Here is a 23,570-nt window from a genome sequence, read left to right on the forward strand (position 1 = left end):
ACCATTGCCGAGCATGCATATTAGGTTTCTCCCGTCGGCGGGGGAGGACTGAGTGCGGAGACTGAACCAGCGCCGAGGGGACATTGGTGCTGGATTCAGGTAAGTGACTGAAGGGGTTTTAAACCCTTTCAGCACTGTAAAAGGTGGGGTGTGAGGGAGGGGGGGCACTCAAGAAGGCTACAGTGCCAGGAAAACAACTTTATTTTCCTAGCACTATAGAATCCCTTTAACCCCATAAGGACGGCGGGCGTGCTATGCTATCCTTGGGGACCCGGCTCTAAATGCTGGTGGGTGGCATAGCATGTCCCTTCTGTCCTTTGTACTTACCTGCTTATCGCGGTGGGGGGACTTTCCTGGCATCCCAGGGAGTCCCACTGCTGCGGTTCCGGCCCTCTCGGGCCATGTGATTGCGAGGACCTCACGATCACATGGGCGGAATAGCCGTCCATAGCAGTGTCAGCAGGGGGGAATGCCTGGAATGACAGGTAGTCCCCCTGCTGCCTGTAAAAAGTAAAATGAAAGTTAAAATAAAATTATATATACTTAGATCATATATATATTATATATTATGATCTAAGTATGTGTGTGTGTGTGTGTGTGTGTGTGTGTGTGTGTGTGTGTATATATATATATATATATATATATATATATATATATATATGAAAAAATAGGTAGCTTGGCACTCACCCTGTCTCAATTAGGTAGTTTTGTTGCCTTGGTGCTATCCCACGTTAGAAGATATATATAGAGCAATAAGAGATGCACTCTCCGGTCTTAGTAATTGATCAATAGGTATTTATTTCCCAAAAAAAGGTTTACATCATCAGATCGACGTTTCGACCCTACAGGGTCTTCCTCAAGATCTTGAACAATTAAATATGAACAATTTAGCCGAGTGGCGTGCTGTATTTAAACGAAAAGTACCGAACGCGGGTTGAAACGAACGGGGCTCCGCCGTGTAAAGCCGGGAAGTTTGCAGCGGTTGCTTTATGGCGGGCCTAACTTACGTTTTTTGCGGCGGCAAGTAACGAACGAGCTGTGTGGACGTCGGCGGCGGGAAGGAGAGCCAGGGGAGCACCGGACCACCCAGGAGAGCACCGGACCAGGAGACCACGAGGAAACAGGTAAGAAAAATCCAAGATGGCGGTCTGAACCGGAAGTAAAAGTTTCAGACTCGCCAGACCAGTAACGGTAAGGTGGGAGTGGATTGGTAGCCCTTTGAAAGGGAATTCAAGCCCCTCCCACAACTACAGGCCAAGCCTTCAAATATATATATATATATATATATATATATATATATATATATATATATATACACACACACACACACACATGCATACACATACACTGTCTAAGTGTATTTTAATATTAATATATGTATAATTTTATATATATATATATATATATATATTAATATCAACATACACGTAGAATGATATTGATTAAATATATATGTTGAAACGATGTTTGTTATCCTGATGAAAGTTCCTGGTAGGAACTGAAACGTCTATATTTTGGAGTAAAAATAAGTTTTATTTAAAAATCCTGGGAGTGCTGATTTTGTTCTGTTCTGCATGTCTAGTGCAATCTAGCACCGGGTTCTAAATTTTTGTAAGCAGGAGTGCGCAAGGCTTTTGTTTTTTTCTAATTTTATATATATTTATAATATAAAATAAATAAATATGTATATACGTAACAAAATAATAAAAACTAAATAATTAAATAAATATATAATGATATCAAAATACACGTAGAACGAAATAATATATATCTATATACATAAGTATATACATATATATCACAAGTATATATTAGACGGAGTATCTTACATGCACACACAGGAACAAGTCTTTCTGTTAGGTAAAACTCCTACAATAAAACACAAAAGACAGATAATAGTGCAATATCGTTTGAACTTATAGTTAAAGTGCCAAAATTCCGATACATTTACATTCACAAGTAAGGAGCCAATAGATATTAGGCTCAGATATTCAGCTTTGTGGGATGTAAGAGGTCCTACTCCCTCCTCTGTATATAAAATATCCTCCTTTGATTGCAGTCACAGGTACGCAGTAGAGGTTAAAAAGTGCTTTATTCAATAAAGTGCGCAACGAAATATAAATCAAAAGAAAAAAAACAAAAAAAAAACTTACAGTCTGTACTGGTAAGTCCTTTAAAATGTACGTATATATCACTATAAATAAAAATAATTGTAAAAAATTATATATACCATATATACTAGAGTATTATTCGACCCGAATATAAGTCGAGACCCCTAATTTTACCCCAAAAAAACTGGGAAAACTTATTGACTCGAGTATAAGACTAGGGTGGGAAATGCAGCAGCTACTGGTAAATTTGTAAATAAATTTATATCCCCCCAAAATTACATTATTTGAATATTTATTTACAGTGTGTGTATATAATGAATGCAGTGTGTGTGTATGAATGTAGTGTGTGTGTGTGTGTGCAGTTTGTGTGTGTGATGCAGAGTGTGTTTGTGTATGGAATGCACTGATATATCTATCTTGAATTTTTTTGTTCTTCTTTGCCTAAATACTAGCCATATGCAAATAGTTTGCTGGTTGTATTATTGTTCTGCCATACTACTTATGGATTTATTGGTTATATATGTATATATGATTATACATAGCCCTCACCTCTTGGACGAGGTATGAAAACATTAGCTATTTCACGAAAACTTAAGCGTGATCATCGCACTATTAAGAGATTCGTGGCTGATTCAGAGCACAGACTGGTTTGTGCAGATAAAGGCACATTGAGGAAGATTTCTGCCAGATCCATGCATCGGATCAAGAGAGCAGCTGCTAAAATACAATTACATAGCAGCAAACAGATATTTAAAGCTGCTGGTGCCTCTGGAGTCCCACAGACATCAAGGTGTAGAGTCCTCCAGAGTCTTGCAACTGTGCATAAACCTTCTATTTGGCCACCACTAACCAATGCTCACCAGCAGAAATGGCTGCATTGGGCAGAAAAATACATGAAGACTAATTTTCAAACAGTCCTGTTCACTGTTGAGTGCCGTGCAACCCTGGATGGTCCAGATGGATGGAGTAGTGGATGGTTGGTGGACAGCCACCCTGTTCCAACAAGGCTGCGACATCAGCAAGGCGGTGGTGGAGTCATGTTTAAGGCCGGAAGCATGGTAAGAGAGCTGGTCAACCCCTTTAGGGTCCCCGAAGGTGTAAAGATGTCCTCTGCAAAGTATGTGGAGTTTCTGCCTGACAACTTTCTTCCCTGGTACAGAAGGAAGAACTATTCTTTCCGTAATAAAATCATCTTGTCACCATGCATGACAATGCACCATCTCATGCTGCAAAGAATACCTCTGCATCAATAGCTGCTATGGGGATAAAAGGAGAGAAAGTCATGGTGTAGCCTCCAACCTCCCCTGACCTCAATCCTATTGAGAACCTTTGGATCATCCTCAAGCAAAAGATCTATGAGGGTGGGAGGCAGTTTACATCCAAACAGCAGCTCTGGGAGGCTATTCTAACACCTTGCAAACAAATTCAAACAGAAACTGTCCAAAAACTCAAGTTCAATGGATGCAAGACTTGTGAAGCTGCTATCAAATAAGGGGTCCTATGTTAAAATGTAACGTGACCTGTTCAAATGTTTAAAAAGTTAAAATGTTGTTATAAGTTTGATTGAAATAGCTTTTGATTTCAGTAAATATGCAGCAAACACAACAAATGATAATTTTCAGTTCTTTACAACCTAGAAAGTGTTTTGAAACTTACTGTGGTAATAATTTGGAACAGTGCATTGTAAGTTTTTTTTATGTTTAAAAAAAAAAAATACAGTTATCATTAGGAGGTTTGTTCAATAAAATTTTAATTGTACTCTTAATAGTTGAAAACATGAGAATTATGCTGACTGTTATTTACATCAATTATTTAGGTAAATGAGAAAAATATAATTTGCATAATAATTTGGAACAGGGGGTTTATAGGGTCACCTCTTTTCTCCCATCTTTCTCACTCCTCACACACGCTCTACCATATTCACACCCCTTTTCCTTTCACTTCTTTCCCATCCACTTATCTACCGCTCTATTGGTTTGGGCTTGTTCATCATTTTTTCATCGAACAATCTAACAGACTGGTTATTCATATACTGCCAGCACATCTCTTTATTCATCCTCCTTGCTTATTTTAGTTTTACTACATGTTCATTTAAACGCACGCTTTACTAGCATTAACTTTGTTTGCATACCGCATTACTATAGTAACCGGATGCTCTTCCGACCTCTCTGTCGCGGCATGATAACGTCACCACGCTCATGCCGGGTACACACACGCGATCACAGCACAGCGTTCACTTAGGGATTTGGGGTCCACACCTGCACTGGGTAAGTGATTACCTTCACTATTATTCATGTCCTATATATACAATTTATTTTCTTGTATTTGCATCTTGATAAAGACCTCTTGGGTCGAAACGTCAATCACTTTGAACGAATATATTATATCTATTCTACAAATCCTCTGGAGTGCTCTCTTCATTGTTTTGTATATCCATTTACGCTGTGCAGCACCGGCTCTATTTTCGTCAGCTTCTTAAAGGTAGAGTGCCTGATTTCTGTGTTATATATAGGTTTTTTTTTTTTTAACCTTTTTCAATAAACTTTGGACTTTTATAATCCGTGAGTGCAGCTACCTACTTGGATGAATGGATAAAACAGCCGTCTTTCGCTTGCACCCAGTCATTAAGGGACACTAAAGCGTGAGTGCAGGAGTTACTTTTTATTTATATATATATATATATATATATGTATATATAATAATTATACGTATATATTTATGTAATATTTTTACATAGTTAGGTCATTTTATTAATTACAATATGCGGGACCTGCCTGATAACCCAGGCCGAAAGTCCAGGGAATTTAATTTGCTAGCACTATATTTAAGCCTGTAACTTTCCAAGACACCATAAAACCTGTACATGGGGGGTACTGTTTTACTCGAAAGACAAAGCTAAATACAAATATTAGTGTTTCAAAACAGTAAAATGTATTACAACGATGATATCGTCAGTGAAAGTGACATTTTTTGCATTTTTCACATACAAATGGCACTTACACTGATGATATGATTGTTGTGATATGTTTTACTGTTTTGAAACACTAATATTTTTGAAACACTAATAACTGAAAAATGTAACATGCTATATTTGACCCTGTAACTTCCCAAAACACCATAAAACCTGTACATCGGGGGTACTGTTTTACACGTGTGAATACAAATATTTGTATTTTATTGCAGTAAAAGCAAACGGTATTATGACATTAACAGTTAAAATGTCATGTAGAACTAAAAAAAATCAAAAAAATCTTTTCTCCCATTTTTTTTTAGTTCTTCATTTTTCAAAGTGCAGAGTTAAGTTCACAGATCACAGATCAATATTAATGAATGACATGACATGTGTTATACACGCTAAACGTCAAGATATGCTACACTCTTATGTTTTTTTTTAATAGAAATGGTAACACAAGAAATAGTAGCTATATCGTCTTGGTAGAGTAAAACAAATAATAAAACATTAGCTTCAAACTGACAATAAGTACCCTGGATGGGTAGACAAGATTGGTATGTGCATTAGGTTATAGGCTAGGGTTTGCAATAAGGGACATACTGGCATATACAAGTATTGTTTAACAAACTGGATGGCCAAGATTAGAAGACCACTGGGTCCCCATTCTCCACTATGTTAATGCACTGTGCACAGGTAGAGTGTGGTCAAATAAGATCAAATACGTAAGGTCGTTGCTAACAGGTAGACTGAATGGTATGAAAAGACTTAGAAATGCAGGTTGTGAGCAAATGGCATGAGAAAAACACTTGTATGAAACATGTCACAAGCCTGGAGTAGTGAGTCCGGTATCAGCCGATGCCCAATATTGGGAACTTGTGATGGTCGCTGTATATCGCTGCCGGGAGGCATGTGTGTTCTCCTCTCACCTCCATGAGGTATGTCAGGGCTTGGTGGGTGGCCTGTTGCCTGTATGCAGTGAGTCAAGATTGCCACAGGTCTCTGCAATTTCAGCTCCAGGCCTTGGAGGTTATCGTTGCTCCACGTCCCTGAGTCCAACACTGCTGTTGATGTAAGTGGCCTGCTGGGTTTGTTTGGTGTTGTGATGTGTAATCCGTCGGACCGTAAAGGTCACGGTGAGGATGGAGCGATGTACATCGCCCTTGGCGGGGTGAGTCTCAGCCGAACTGTAGGTCTAACTTGCACAGAGTGAACTTCCGCCTGGATTGCTTGTTGCGCCTTTTATTCTGTGCAGTTCCTGTGGGGAAGTGCCGCACACGTGTGGGGATGCGAGGACAGGTGATCGGCACCTCTGGGTGACCTCAGCCAGGGCTTGAGGAGCAGAGGTAGGTGTCTAGGTGTAGTGCTTGTCCCAGAATCGGCAATATATTTTGTCAAAAGCTTGTAGGAAGATATCCATGTATGTTGGCGGGTTTAAGTCGACCGCTGTGGGTGTAGGTCTCAGCGTGGTGGCCATTTTGTTTCGAGTAGGCCTCTCTGCCCCAAGGTGCCAGCAGGTTTGTGAGAGGTTTCAGGAGGACTTAAGCAGTGCCCCTTTGGGGACCGGGATAACCTCTGCTGGTCCAAAGGGGGGGGGGGGGGGGAGTGGGGAGCAGGGATGTCGTAGTGAGGCTGTATCCGCAGCAGAGAGCGGCCGTCTCTCCACTGCCATCCGTGCACTTAGGCCGCAGAGGGGTAAGTCAGGCAATCAGGATGAGGGTATCACCAAATTTGGTCTCGATCAGTATGCCAAAGACTACCCTTTACTTTCTTGTCGGTTTTGTTTAGAAATTGTTTGTCTGACTGCAGTAAATTAAGATAACAATGTTCCCAGTGCAGGAGCTCACGCGACACACATCTGCACAGCTTGACAGTCAGGCTCCACCCCTCTTTCTCCTATTCATGTTAAATTATGTTTCATAGCTAAATATTTGGTGTTAAATGAAAGCCCTGTTTCCTCTGAATAAAATGATATATAATAAGTGTGGGTGCACTTAATATGAAAAAGGTGAATTACGGTTGAACAGACATATAGCGCAAATGCCAGGTTTTGTTTACGTTTTGTTTTAATTACAACGTGTACATTTGGCTCAGTCCTTAAGGGGTTAACTGGAAAAGATTCTCATCATTTATACAGTCTTCTAAACAACCACTTGTTTACATATTCCACGACCGAGCCTAAATAGTTATTCTCTGCCTGTGTGTTCACATGTTTATTTAGGTAAGCACTGTTTTTGAAAGACCTATTAACTCCTACTTATTCTTTCTAGCTTCATCTGCTAAAATGGGATTGGTTGAAACAAAACTGGCCATTATTCCTGGAGCAGGTAGGATAAAGCAAATTTCAGAAACATTTTAATGTTGAAATTGTATTTGAGACAAAAGTGCCAAAATTCAGTCAAAATGAGTCAATTTGTTTTGTTACTTTAATATGTATTTATTTATTTGAATTCAAAAAACTAAATCTTAAAATTATTTTGCTGTGTTTGTGTATGTCACTGAGAATTTCGAAATTGTGATACGGTTCCACACTTCCACAGTGAAATACAGACATCCAGGTATTAAAGGTATACTGTACTCTGTTAATAAACTTTCTTTTCGTTAAATATTTTGTGCCAAAGGCATTATTTATGTGTTTGAAACCCCTTTACATAATCAAATTTTCTAAAACGAATCATTTACTTGCATTATTCTAACACAGCCATCAGTTTCTTCGCGGCAGTTAACTCTGCCCCTTTTGGTGTCATCAAGTCAGATGACACTAGTCTAATCAAACACTGTTTATTGGGGAGCTGTGAAAGCTGTGTGCCTCAGACATCTTCTTGCTAGGCATCCTAGACTATAGATTCCTGCTTTGATCTACAGCCTATGTCCGTTATGCTCAGTGCATAATTTACAAGTGAAGCCTCTCTCTCAGCATGTGCAAGGCTATTGCTGGACTACTTCACAATGAACAATCTAGTAATACTACATGCTACTATTTCTCCAGTCTAACCCTGTAAATTCCTCAAACCAGTCCGGTGGTGTTGTACTCAGGAGATGGAGCAGTATACACATTTGTGGGCTCTCACAGAAGGCCTATAAAATTTACTTATATCTATACTTATGTGAAATGTAAAAAATTAAAATGCATCACTTTAGCTTGCTGAAGTGCCTTATGTGTGTAGTGTGTCCTACGGAAAGTGCAGATTTCAATATAGATTGTTACAATTATAAATTACACACCCCCAGCTGTCAATCAGACAACAGTTCCTGTTAATTCCTGCTTTGGTTAGCACAGTGGAGCTAAACTCAGGAGACAGCAATTGCTCGGAGCACCTGCATTGGCAAGTCTGTGATTAGACAGGCACATCAAGTCTGGGTTGTGAAAAAAGGGAAGGACTTAAACAGGCCATAGACAAGAGATCTTTTTTTGTGTACCTCTAATAGAAAAATGCATTATTAAATGCATGCATGTTTTCTTTAGGGCTTTTCAATTAGTGATTTTATTTTGGGGAGGGAGGCAGTGTTCCTTTTATTGAGCAGAAATTGGTGATGAATTAGCAAAGTGAAAAAAATAAATAAATGCCCCATATTGAATATGCCAAATTGTCTCCTTTTGCAAGTTTTGTAGAAATAAATATAAACTAAGTTTGTTATGGAGACCGTAGTGTCCCTTTAAAATGATTTGATTCACGTATCCAATAAAATTGGTTTACTTTATTTTACATTAAAGTAGAATGAAAATAGGTTTATTCCCATTCCCATTAGAAATATGTCACTTTTTAATTTATTGCAACACTTGTGTTTGTCCTTGTTGGCTGTCAATTAAAATAAAAAGGCATCAAAGATGTAAATTCTCATCTCCATAAAATGTGTTGAGTTTGAGAGAAGCATATGATACACAATAAACATTGGTTTGTGACTAAGCTTGTCATATCCTGATGATAATTCTTTGTTAATGAGCCAATGTGTCTGTTTGATCACCACCTTTTGGATTAAATAGACTTTGCACTTCTAGATTTGTACTTTTTTTTCTTGAGGTACTTGAACATAAAATATTGTTTTATGTGATTTAAACTTTTACATCAGATCGTTTTGAATCCAGACGGTTTTGGATTATTTGACAAATTAAGCAAAGTATGTTTCTTTGTGCTAGAGGGCATGTTGAGAAACAAAGTGCATTGCAAACCTCTTACCACCAAGTAGGTTACGAAACTGTACTTACTAGAACATATGTTACTGGTAAGATAAACATGTCAATATTTTGATGCATAATTTTTTTGTGAAATTACTCTCCATAGAGGAATGTTCTAAGCAGTAAGTCTTTCAACAATGAAAATATGTGGTCGGCATACATTCTAAGTGTTCAATTTCTGTCCTTTAGACAAAGTCAAATAATACAGTAAAAAAAAAAAAATTACATGGGAAAGTATTACTTGTTACTGGTTAAGTCTTAAAATAATTGTATCATTAGTTATGAATTGCTCCCTCTATATCACCATTGATTTCTTAGTGAAAGGACCGCCTTACACTTAGTATACTGGGTGATGACTGCTTTAAATTACGTAAATACTAGTTGTCATGTCTTCTAGAAAACTAAAGGTGCTCTCTCATCAAACAATCTGTGCAGCTTTATAAAGCAAATTAAATTTTCTCAATCTGTACACCGATCATAATCAGTGAGTTTCAAAGAAATGCAATTGCTGCCTAGTCACTAGGTTCTAACTGCCAATTGCTGCTCACTAATTAATAGATATGCCCCCACATGTGGTGTTATAAGGCATGATAATCCATTGATCGTGGATTATGTCCTCAAGAGATGAAATGAAATTACCGAAGCCTATATTTTCAATAATAACTATTCGCTTTGGTTTTAAAATTTGTACAGGTATTTATCGGCTCTCGATCAGTCTTTAACATCAGTAATGTAATTGGTCTGAACTGTTAAATAACTTATCGAGAGCTGATAAACGTCATTGGCTCTAATTAAATTGAGGCCTAGGTTGGCAAAATTCTGTTAAAGAAACACTGTAGTGTTAGGAATACTAACCTGTCTTTTTAATCCTGTAGTACCCCTAGCTATGTATAAGTCCTCCCTCCCCCATTTGTGCAGAACATTAAGGGATTACTTAATTTTTTTCAGGACCCTCTGCGCTGCTTACCTCTCCGGTCTGATGCGTATCCGCACATTCAAGCTTTCCCATAGGAAATCTAATCTTCTTTATTGGATGTCAGTATGACACCTACAAGAGGAGTATTTAACCCCTTAACGCCGTTACGGCGTTCTATGCCGTCGCGGCTTTAAAGGGCTTTAAAGCCGTTGCGGCGGCATAGAACGCCGTAACGGCTTGCAGCCCCAGGAGCAGAGGTGTACTCACCTCCGCCGCGATCCTCTTCTGGGGGGCTGTCTGAGAGCCCAGGCGGCCCCCCTCCGGCAAATGAGGCCCCCGGGGGCCATGTGATCGCTCTCAAAGAGCGATCACATGGCCCCCTATAGCTGGCTATGGATCTGCCAGCAGGGGGACTGTCTAAAATATTAGACAGTCCCCCCGCTGGTAGGTAGTGTAAAAAAAAAAAATATTAAAATGTTCTAAAATAAATTAAATGCCTTTTTATATATATATTATATATATAATATATATACATATTATATATATGTAACGTCATACGTAATGTATTTTAATATTAATATTAGTATATATATTAATATTAAAATACACTTAGAATGACGTTACATATATATAATATGTATATATATTATATATATAATAGATCTACATATATATATTATATATATACGCATAATTACAATAATAAATAAATAAAATAATTAAATAAATAAATAAAATATTGAAACAAAATATAAAATAAATTATATATTCATATGTAATTTCATTCTAACTGTATTTTGTTATTAATATATATATATTGGAAACAGAATACACTTAGAATGACATTCTATATATATCTATCTACAAATAAAATACAAATAACCGCAAATATATATATAGAGATAAATACATATAATTACATAAAAGATTACATTAGTATACACGTAGAATTTATATACCTATAAATGCATATATATTAAAATTCTACGTGTATATTTAAGTAATTTTTTAACATAATTATGTCATTTGATTAATTAAAATTTGATTGACATGCCTGACAACACAGGGAGAAAGTGCAGAGAATTTAATTCGCAAGCACTATATTAGACCCTGTAACTCTCCAAGACACCATAAAACCTGTACATAGGGGGTACTGTTTTACTCGGGAGACTTCGCTGAACTCAAATATTAGTGTTTAAAACTGGTAAATTGTATTACAACTATGATATTTTAAGTAAAAGTGACGTTTTTTGCATTTTTTACAAACAAACGGCACTTTTATGGACTATATTATTGTTGTAATATGTTTTACTGTTTTAAAACACTAATATTTGTGTTTAGTGAAATCTCCCGAGAATAACAGTACCCCCCATGTACAGGTTTTATGGTGTTTTGGAAAGTTAGAGAGTCACATATAAGGCTTGCATTTCATTTTTTTGACATTGAAATTTGCCAGATTAGTTATGTTGCCTTTGAGACCGTATGGTAGCCCAGGAATAAGAATTACCCCCATGATGGCATACCATTTGCAAAAGTAGACAACCCAAGGTATTGCAAATGGGGTATGTCCAGTCATTTTTAGTAGCCACTTAGTCACAAACACTGGCCAAATATTAGTTTTTTGCTTTTTTCACACAAAAACAAATATGAACGCTAACTTTGGCCAGTGTTTGTGACTAAGTGGCTACTAAAAAAAACTAAACATACCCCACGTTCAATACCTTGGGTTGTCTACTTTTTCAAATGGTATGCCATTATGGGGGTAATTCTCATTCCTGGGCTACCACACCGTCTCAAAGGTAACATTACTAATCTGGCAAATTTCAATTTGAAAATGGAACGTTCTATATTTGACCCTGTAACTTTCCAAAACACCATAAAACCTGTTAATGGGGGGTACTGTTGTACTCGTGAGACATCGCTGATTACAAATATGTGCATTTTGTTGCAGTAAAACCTAACAGTATTATGACATTTACAGCTAAAATGTGAGGCGGAACTACAAATTTAAAAAAAAAATTACCAGATTTTACTAATTACATGACGTAAAGTCATGATTTTATAAAGGACACGGAGGCGAGTATTAGGCTTATCTCTTTCTTTTATTCCTCAGCAGCAAAGAAAGGATATTGGTATTTTAATATAGCAATAACAAAACAAAATACCCTTTAGGGTTAACCATATAACATTCCAGATATCTCAACCAATGGGATCATTCCTTGTACTATGTCCCCTCATGTGACCTAAGCCACTCCCTCTTTCTAGCTGACGCCGAAGCTGAACACATCAACAGGACAAAACTTCATGAACTTGTATATTCTCCGGTAGAGGGTTCCGGTGAGTCTTCCGGTGTAATTAGGGGCAGGGGATGATCCCGGTCGGTCCATCACAGGGTTAAGCTGTAGGAGACAGAGAAAATATGTGGTAAAATATATTCCAAGATCGTTTTTCGTGCATATAAGCCATACCAGATGTTCAAACGTTAATATCTGAAAACTTTTCTTTCAATCCAGGAAAAATTCTGATTAAAATTTAACATTAGTGGTGTATCACATTGCATTTGAACATGTAAATCACTCTTACCTGTTTATAGTAAGTTGGGTGGGAAGATGCATGTATGTTTGCTTACCTGTCGTCGGGTGGGCTAATACTCGCCTCCGTGTCCTTTATAAAATCATGACTTTACGTCATGTAATTAGTAAAATCTGGTAATTTTATTAAAGGACACGTAGGCTCGTATTAGGCTAGTTTAAAGCTGTGAGATGATTATAGAGGAGATATGTTCAGTTGGTCGAAAATAGTAATCTTTAAATGTCGATTCTCGGGACCAATCAGCTGTGCGAAGTAGGTCCTCCAGTTTACAACCCGCTGAGAATGCTTTAGAGGCCATAGCGCCTCTTGTAGAATGTGCTCCATACACTGATATATCGATGCCAGCAGTCGACATTATCCATTTCACCCAGCGTGCCAGAGTTACCGTGGATACCGGGTGGTGTGGTCTCCTCAATGCCAAGAATAGGTCGTGTATTGTAGGGTTCCGAACTGACTGGGTCCTTTTTTCGTATTCTTGCAGGCATGCCACCGGGCAGAGGTTAGCGTTGTGAGGAAATGATGGGTAGAAGACTGACGTGGTTTTTGACTTCGTACGTCTGGTGATATTAAACAGGACACCCTGTGGGGTGAAGGACCGCGCATCGAAGTCCAGGGCTCGAACGTCAGACACCCTTTTGCATGAAATTAAGCACAGGAGCATAGCCAATTTAGCGGACACTTGCTTGAGTGTGAGATCCGAGTTTGGAGGCCATTCATCCAATAAGCGAAGGACTTTATTAACATCCCATAGGGTTGTATATCGGGGTTGTGGTGGTCGTGCAAATTTTATACCTCGTAGGAGGCGACAAACCAAAATGTGTTTTCCAGCTGGGAAGCCTTCCCATCCACTGTGGCCGGCTGAGATCGCCGATCTGTACACATTTATGGTGCGGTAGGCCAAACCTTGATCGTACAGGGTAGTAAGGAAAGTCAGGACGTTATTTACAGGAGCACGTATGGGATCCACGTGTTGTTCCACGCACCAACTACGCCATGTGTTCCAGGCATGAGTATAAGATCGTCTTGTTCCTGGGGCCCAAGCTCTTGCCAGTAATTCCAAAGTTGTTCGTGGAACGTCCGACAGGGTCCAGGTTCCCCAGAGAGGAGCCACGCTAGAAGCCTGAGGTGGCCTTGTATCAAAAGTGGGTGAGAGTTCCCATCCGGGTCTGATAATATGTCCGTGGTTCCCGGAATCAGTCTGGGAAGGTCGATAGACATTTCCATGAGTGAAGGGAACCAAGGCTGTGCTGTCCAAAACGGTGTTATTAGGACTAGCGAAGTACGAGAGCGATGTAGGTGTAGGAGAGTCCGTGCTATGAGTGCAAAGGGAGGAAAGGCATAGAGCCGGTCGTTTGGCCAATCCTGTAGGAAGGCGTCCACTGCCAAGGCGTCTGGGTCCGGTCTCCAGCTGAAGAATGAAGGGAGTTGAGCATTCAGCCTGGAGGCAAAGAGGTCGATGTGCATCGGGCCCCAGAGTTGTTGGAGGTGTCGGAATATCAAGGGATTCAATTGCCACGCACTGTTGTCTCGTAAATGCCTGGAGTGCCAGTCTGCTACCGTGTTGGAGAGCCCCGGAAGGTATTCCGCTTGTACTGATATGTTGCGGCTCAGACAGAAATGCCAAAATTCCTTCGCCAGGTTCGTGAGTGTTGTCGATCTCGTGCCACCCAAGTGGTTGATGTACCGAACGGCCGAGATGTTGTCCATGCGCAACAGTATGGAACAATTGGTTGTGTATCCGAGGAGGCTCCGGAGAGCGAATGACCCTGCTAGGAGTTCCAGACCATTGATGTGGAGTTCCTTTTCCTTTGAGGACCATTTTCCACCTGTAGAAGTGGGACCACAACGAGCGCCCCATCCGAGTCTGCTCGCGTCGGATTCTATGATGAGATCCGGGGTGGTTCCGAATATCGCTTTGCCGTTCCATGCTTCCATATGTTGAAGCCACCATGCTAATTCCTCTTTTGCTGCGCAGTCTAGAGGCACAGAATCTGAATAAGATTGACCCAAGCGAAGATGGGTCGTTTTTAATCGTTGCAGGGATCTGTAATGGAGGGGTCCCGGGAAAATCGCTTGTATTGAAGCGGACAGCGGACCAATTATCCTGGCCAGTTGTCGTAAAGTCAAGACTGGTCGTGATAAGGTCCGCCGGATTTCCTTCTTTATGAGTTTTACTTTCGTGGTAGGTAGGCTGAGCGTTCCGTGAATCGCGTCTATGTCGAAACCTAGGAATTCTATTGATTGTGAAGGTTGTATGATTGACTTGTCCCAGTTGATTATGAAACCCAGGTTTTGCAGAAGGGTCGACGTCCAACGTAGATGTTGGTGCAATAGCAAGGTGTCGTGGGCCATGATCAGCATGTCGTCGAGGTATATGATCATACGTACACCTCTGCTGCGGAGAAGAGCCACTACCGGTTTCAGCAATTTGGTGAAGCACCACGGGGCTGAGGACAGGCCAAAGGGAAGGCATCTGAACCGCCACATAGTGTTTTCCCATTGGAATTGGAGTAAATGGTGACACTCTTCTGCGATCGGTATCGTCAGATATGCATCTTGGAGATCCAGTTTCACCATCCAGTCTCCCAGTCTTAGGAGGTCTCGGAGGCAGTGTATCCCTTCCATCTTGAAATGATGGTATGTGACAAAGGCGTTGAGAGGCCGCAGGTTTATTACTGGCCTCATGCCTCCACCCTTCTTGGGCACTAAGAAGATATTGCTTAGGAACCCGGGGGTGGTAGTGGGCACTTTGTAGATCGCACCTTTCTCCTGCAATGCGCGAACTTCTTCTGATACTAGGGTTCTGTCTTGTGGTGAAAATATAATCCGATGTGGCGCGGAGTGTTGGATTGGGTGTTGTGTGAGTTCTATGCGGTAACCTAGAACGGTCTCTAGTACCCAGGCATCTGAGGTTATTTTGTGCCAGACATCGTGAAAATGCAACAGTCTGCCCCCCCACCAGTGATAAGGAATGGGTACGTACTGGGAAGTGACTCACCATAAGGCCGACGGCCATAGGAGGATCCCCTGGGTCCACGTGGGTGCCATGACCTGCCCCTGGTTGGAAAGAATGGCGACTGTGTCCTGGGTTCGGGAGGATGGAACCGTGTCGTGGCGGAGCCTCTGTATCCCCGGTATGATGGCCGGGAATGGCGGCCGGACAGACGGCCCCGCTGTCTGCCGGCCCCACCAAAAACCTTTTGCGAGAACACTCGCTTCATATTATGCTGTGCCTTGTCCAGTGCCGTGAAGGTGCTTACATAAGTACCCAGGGTCTTAACAAAGTCGTCTCCGAATAGGAGACCTTTTGCCTGTGTGCCAGGCTCTGAGATTGCCAAATGAATCAATTTTGGCTCAATTTTCATTAAAATGGCTTTACGCCGTTCTGTAGCCAATGCAGTATTGGCGTTTCCAACTAGGCAAATGCCTCTCTGGATCCACCCCCTGATGGCCAGCAAATCAATTGGGGTCCCTTCAGTAAGGGCCGTTTCGACCATGTCGAAAATTTTTGCTATAGGCCCGAGAATGTCAAGGACCTTGTCCTGGCAGTGTTTGAGGGAGTAGTCCAATCCCTTCTTGGCCTTCCATCCCGACTTGCCCAAGAACTGGGCGATCTTGGGGTCTACCTCGGGGGTTACGCAGGCCATGTCTGGGACCGTGGGGCGTGGGCATTCCGCCCTCAGTTTACTCCTGGTGGTCTTATCAAGGGGTTTTCGCACCCTGGTTGCGATATAAACAGCCACATGAGATGTGGGATACCATTCCGCTGAGCGCGGATTATGCAACGTGTCAGGGTCGAAGAGGGGTTCCCCTTGGGGGTCTAGAACAGCGGATACATCCGCTTCTTGCTCAGCGTCTATCGCTGGATGTGCAGTCTCGCTGCGTTCAGGGGATGAATTATCTGAATACATCGGGTCGATTGCTTCGGACCCATCTGAAGCCTCCTCTGAGTCCGAATCCGAGTCGGACGAATCAGGTAGGGCTTTTGCCCTCTTCCAACTCCGCACCGTTTTTGCCCGGCGGGGGGCTCTCTTACGTGGGGGCACCACGTCCTCAGTTTCAACAGGGCGCAACCTGTCCGTCATATCAGTTTTGGAGGCGACCCCTGTTAGGTGGTGTGATTTGCACGTAGCCTTGCGGCCGCTAGGGACCTTTGGCTTATTGTCAGTGGGTATAGGGGGTGCTGAACCGGGGGTTCTGCCGGATGCCATAATGGCGGTGGAAATTGTATGTGACAGGGTATCAGACATCACTCCCATGGCATTAAATATAGCCTGCGTCACTGACTTATTCATTGTAGCATCCAGAAGCGCCTGGAACTCTTCCGAGTTCACGTGGTCCTGGGATGCTTCCTCACCACCTCTAGTGGCCGCAATGCCTGTAGGCAGAGCTGTTAAAATCTGCTTGCTAGGGGTAGCAGAGGTCTTGGGGGCAGAAATCTGTTTGTCAGTTTGAGACTGCATACTGATTTGAACTACAGAGCTTACTTTGGGAACAAAACCCAGGTACTCCACAGTGTGGTGGGAAAGGCACAGTGTAACTGACACTTTTTAAAAATGAGTATTGATTTATGGCACTATTGAAAACAAAAAACACTGTCTGCACATCAACAAAAAGAACTTTGGTAACAGGCAGACTATAAGGCACTCTATAGGCACTGAACAGCAGATATGCACAAATAATATGGCAGCTTACCAAGTGTTCCCTCAGGAATGACACCTGGGGGGCACCGGTAAGCTGCCTAGCAACTCCCTCAACCAATGAGCTCGCGCCCCTCCCTTAACGAGTGACGCGAGCGCCGGGTGAAAACGGCGGCAAATCCGCCAATCACAAGATGGCCGCCGCGATGCGCGTGCGCGGGCGGCCGAATCACCGGAATTACTGGCCGCGATCCGTCGGGCGGCTAGCTTGCTCGTTAAGAGCAACGAAGTGAAGCTGAAAGTGGAGGAAGGTGGGGAGGTGAGGGGGAGCTGACAGAGAACCGGGTTATAAACAACCCGTGCGGCAGTGCCGAGTGGAGGCTTGCCCCAGGGGAGGGGCAAGTACTCAGCACTGAATGAACGGATAAAACAAACAGTTGAAAAATCACAACATAACAAACATCAGAAATAATTACAAATAAATGCAAAACACTGCAATATATATCAAATTTTTGTCAGAGTAGAAAAATATGGTGGTACTTAGCTGAGGCAGCAGCAAAGAAAGAGGGAGTGGCTTAGGTCACATGAGGGGACATAGTACAAGGAATGATCCCATTGGTTGAGATATCTGGAATGTTATATGGTTAACCCTAAAGGGTATTTTGTTTTGTTATTGCTATATTAAAATACCAATATCCTTTCTTTGCTGCTGAGGAATAAAAGAAAGAGATAAGCCTAATACGAGCCTACGTGTCCTTTAATAAAATTTAAATTTCTCACAGTTTTTTTTAATTTTATTCATAATAAATTGTTTCATATACAAATATTTTATATGAAATGAAAGCCCTGTTTCTCCTGAACAAAATGATATATAATAAGTGTGGGTGCATTTAATATGAAAGAGGGGAACTACGGGTGAACAGACATATAGCGCAAATTCCAGTTTTTGTTTACGTTTTATTTGATCAGAACGTGTACTATTGACTCCGTCCTGAAGGGGTTAACTCTGCAAATTAAACATTGAAGTTTGTGAACAAAAAACGGCATTGTTTACATCGCAGGGTTAAAAGGACAGGACCACTGCTCTCAAGCCACTTCATTGAGATGAAGTGGCCTGATAGACTTTAGTGGTCCTTTAAATCTAGTCCAAAAGGTACACCCTACATAATGTTGTAATATATACACCAGAGTTCTGTAACACAGTAACTCAACATATTTTTTAAAATGTATTAATGTAATTTCCACGTTTTTGATACTATTAATAGTATGAATGTCACATAAAACATCCAGTTCTTTGTTATAAAAAATATTTTTGATCACTTTGTAGCTTATGTACAGCTACTTTGTAATAACATTTTTTGTTAGACATGAGACATGAATTGACATGTTATATTTTTCTACCTTGGAATTTTAGCGTAATGAAGTCTGATGCAAGTATTACCATTATCTCCCTGTGAACATGGCATTTTGTGTTTGGATTTTTTTCCCCTCTTCAGTATTTATACAGCATATGATTATGATAAGTCTTCACTTGTACCAGAGTGATTTAGGCATTACACTCTACACATAGGTATGAAATATAACAAGCAGTGACCCATAGTTCTGACTACTTGCAAACTAGGTACTCTACACAGAATGAATGTTTCTAAAATATATAATGGAACCAGTTGAAAGCATGGCTGCTGTAAACTAAGCATGATAGGTCTGCAAACCAATTCTAATCCTGCTAGTCTCTACATGTAAAAGCGCACAAACATGAAATTGTTAAGCATATATTTACTGCAGAGAAACACAACTTTCTGACCGTTTTAAACCATATGATAGCTTGGAGGAGAGAAGAGAGAACCAAGAGCTGATACGCCTTGCCCAAGGTAAAGGTAAAGGTAGATGGAAAAAGTCACTTTAAGACATTAAAGGAACACCCCAAACACCATAACTACTACAGTGCAGGGATCAACTCATTGGCTTAGAGAGAGATCAACTGACACTCTCAGCCGGTAAGCTGACTCTGAACAGCAGGGCTTAGCTCAGTTGAGCAGATGGAAATTCCGTGCAGGTGCTTCTGACTCTCAATGAAGATGTGACCAGTGCTTGGCTGACCCCAGGGAAAGATTCAATCTGTTAGCAGGTGTGAGTACGCTGTAGTAGTAATGGTGTGTGTATTGTTCTTTTAACATATTAATACTGGGGTACATTAAATTGGTAAACTTTGGAAATATATCTGTGAATTGCAAATTTAAGGTAAATCAGATTTGAAACATTTAGTTCAACCAATATTTTTTTTTTCTTAGCTCGGCTATTTAGAAATAAAGTTTGCCATTCCTTAGCCAGTTAAATTGGTCTTGTTCAAGGCAAAATCCATTGTACATAAGCAAACACCCTATAGTAAACAAAGTGTTGATATTTTAGTCAGCATTATGGTTATTCCTTAATGAATTACATTTGAAGTGAGAATCCCATTTTAAGGTCATATAGCTGAACTGAAAAAAGTCAGCCCTGCTTTTAGGTTGGATATTTTGGCCTCACATGTGATATTAATTTTGAATTATCACTTTAGTAAATAATGCTACTATAAGCCACTTGATAAATAAGATTTTTTTTTACTTTAAGAAAGATTTAAAGGGGACACTTCCCGTGGTCTTTAATATTATGTTTACCTATCTCCTATTTTTAGCAAATGTGTGATTGTAAGGTTTGGAATTATAATTGAATGTTGAAATCCACACAGCTATTTACTTCTGTCCTGTAACTAAGCACTTTCATCTTGGTTCCCCACCAGTCATCGTTATGATTGTTGGCCTTTCTGCTACTCAACATAGTTGGTGGAAGAGTTCAAAATGAAATGTTTTTTGGTTTCCTCCTCTTTCGCTCTTTGTGCCCTGGCTGTGCCTAGTCTTAACTGGATTGTGATGGCAGTTGCTGGATTTTGCACCTTAAAAGAAAATGGAGCATCACCTAGAATAATGGTTGAAAGACACGATAAGCACTAAAGCAACTTTAGATTAATGAAGCAGTTTTGGTGTATTGATCATGCTCCTGCACTCTCACTGATCAATTCTCTGTCATTTATGAGTGAAATAATTTTGTTTATGCAGCATTTGACACACCTCCCCTGGCTGTGACTTACACAGCATCCCCTAACACTTCATGAAAAGGAGTCTGATTTTTTTTTTTAGCTCCCTTATTGCAACATGTGTTTAGTTTAGAATTTCATATCTCCAGCTCTGTTAATAACAGAAACAAAAGTGAAGTAACTTTTAAGAAATAGAGAACTGAGAAGAGGGACTACAAGGACATGATTTATGAATACAAATTCTTTGTTAATTTAAAGATATTTTGGTGCTTAGTGTATCCTCTCAACAGGCATTCTGAGTGATTTTCTATGTTTTATTCAAGGGTGTAATTTGAAAAGAGGTGGCAGTTCTAAATTAAAATAAATGCACTTTAAAATTTAATATGAAAATTATTATATTTCCTTTACGGTTCCGTTAGTTATTATATATTTATTGGTTGAATTGAGGGATCCCACAAGTAGACGTATATATACAAACATATTTGTCTTCATTGCTCTTTCCATTTATGCATAAACTGGTGTAAAATTCAAGACACACTTTAAGCACCAAGACCACTTCATCTTTGTATGAGGACGTCCAGATTTTTGCAAATCCCAATAGGAAAGCATTGATTCAATGTTTTCCTTTGGGGGAAGTGTAATGCATGCAACGAGCCATGCATCCACATTAGGTTCCGTATCCATGATGTTGCGGGAGGAGGAGCAAGATCCACTGTCGAGGTGCATTGGTAAGGGAATTTTTTTAACCCTTTCATTGCCGCAAGTGGTGCGTGCGCAGGCAGAGAACACTACAATGCAGTGTATTCCTTAAACGATAGTGTTCATTTAAACGTAGTTCAAGTCGTGGATTGATTTAATACACACTTATGAAAATCTTTAAAATATAGATTGCTCACATTTGCACTGATTGATTTATAATAAACTAGTAAAAAAGCATTTTTAAAATCGGTTTCTTATATAAACTATCCTGTTTTTGTATCCAGTCCTGTAACATATTAACACACAAGGGCAAACATACTGCTTGTGATGAATTTCTGTTTAACACTTTAGTGCTATTTCAGGTTGAAATAAAAAGAACAAATCACAATTAGAGTACATATCAAGGTGATTAAATCGATTACTGCTTAGAATTATACCTCCCAGTTTATTGGCCAAGGTTATTGTTAGAGGATGTGATTGTTTTCCAGTCAAGTTGAAGAACCCATATGAGTTTTATATTGGTATTACAATTATAGACAATGTTTATTGATTTTACAACCTTTCCTTATCTAAGGACAAAAGCAAGGGCTGAACATATACTAAATAATTTTATACATCCGCTGGCATTTTATTTCTGAGAAGGAGTAGAACTATTTGTCATTTTTCCAATAATACTAGGGTAACATATTATTTTACATGGTGAAAAAGGACAATTAGTATAATAACCATTAATACCCAATCGTTAAAACATTAAAACGTGTGTTTGTGTATATGTGTGTATATATATATACATACAATCCAATGAGGGAGGCTGCTCTCCGGACTTAAAACTTCAATTTATTATAATGAATTAAAAATGACGACCAATGTTTCGGTCCCCGCTCGGAACCTTCTTCAGGGTCAAATACAACAGGATAATACAGTACATGGCATATACAGACAATATATACCATCAATAATTAGTGGAATGACTCACCAGGGTGTTTGCCACGTCCCGCCGACACCAAGTGCACTTCCGGGTATGCGCGCGCACTACAGAGCGTGCCACGCCTCCCGTCATGTGATCATAAGTGCCTGGCATGATGGACAGCCGGGAGACCCGGTTCCCAAGACTACTGTATAAACAAATATAAGTTGTGAGCGTGTCTAAATAAGCCACTCCCAATGTAAAGGATGACATGAGGAGAATAAAGGAAAAAGAATTAGGATGACGATACTAATGTGATAGTGCATATAAAATTAATATGAAACAAGTAAAAGTTTCATAATTCTGTGAAAGATACCCCACTGGTAATACAAATGTAAGTGTAGCTCAATGTAAGGTGCATCAAATAAAGTGCACTAATAATTTAGCAAATCTATATCTGATAAGGTGCATCTATGTTAAAGAAAGTGCTATTAGGTATTAAAGTGCAAAATAAATACTAAAGTGAAAGTGTGCTAAATATAAAGTGCTACATAGATATTTTAAAGTGCTACATAGATATTTGAAATTCATTATTCATATGTATGTTCAAATGTACCGTATACATATTAAAAACAACAACGTACTATCACTAAATTAAAATAATATTGGCTAGCTGAACAGCGACACCGTGTTTAGTTGATGGATCCAAAATGCTTCTTTTTGAAGCAGTATTCTCCCTCTATTACCCCCTCTTTGGGGGGGGGGAGGGGGGGGGGAGGGGACATGGTCAATGCCCACAAACTTGAGATGCCAGGGGATGCTTCTTGTCCAGGAAGCGCTGGGCAACTGGCTTGTCCGACTGTCCATCCCTGTACGTCAACCTAATGCTTGAACGGTGGCCCTGAATCCTCTCACACAGGGGTGTTTCCGTCTTCCCCACATAGTGAAGGCCACACGGGCATACCAATTTGTAAACAACAAATGGGGTTTTGCAAGTGATAGTATGTCTTATATCATGTTTTATTGGTGTGTGGGTGGCTGAACTTTTTTGCTGAAATCATATGTCCACAGGTTACACACCCCAGACACCGAATGCACCCCCTTATGTGGTGTTTGGCCACTCTGGAATAGCTTTCCACAGGATCCGTGTGTACCAGCATGTCTTTGAGGCTTTTATTGTTCCTGTAACAGATCAATGGGCGCTCTTTAAATATCTTTGGTAGTGTATCATCCAAGGCGACCATTCTCTAATTCTCATTAACAATTGCCGTCACTATCCTCTGTACAGGATCCAACTTGGTGCGCACCGGAGCTATTCTAGCTTTCAACAGCACATCCTCCAATACCTGACGGTCATAGCCCCTCTCCAAAAACTTCTGGGTCATAATCTTCAGTTGTAGCTCAGCCTTGTTGTCATCCGAATTGTTACGGATGACCCTCTGGAATTGCGCCTTGGGAATAGATTTTTTTCAAAGGAATGGGGTGTGCACTGTCTGCATGTAACA

At 40.2% G+C, this 23,570-nt stretch overlaps 1 protein-coding gene across 1 annotated transcript in view; it reads left to right on the top strand.

The window, feature by feature from the left end:
* The window catches only part of AUH (AU RNA binding methylglutaconyl-CoA hydratase), a 331,367-nt gene that overhangs the window by 158,583 nt on the left and 149,214 nt on the right, over positions 1–23,570 (top strand). Inside the window, exon 6 of the mRNA XM_063457163.1 lies at positions 7,332–7,388. Within this exon, the coding sequence (XP_063313233.1) occupies positions 7,332–7,388 (57 nt within the window). The remainder of the gene's footprint in view (positions 1–7,331; positions 7,389–23,570) is intronic.

The sequence above is a fragment of the Pelobates fuscus genome, chromosome 5 (genome assembly GCF_036172605.1).
Source record: "Pelobates fuscus isolate aPelFus1 chromosome 5, aPelFus1.pri, whole genome shotgun sequence".
Classification (NCBI taxonomy): domain Eukaryota; kingdom Metazoa; phylum Chordata; class Amphibia; order Anura; family Pelobatidae; genus Pelobates; species Pelobates fuscus.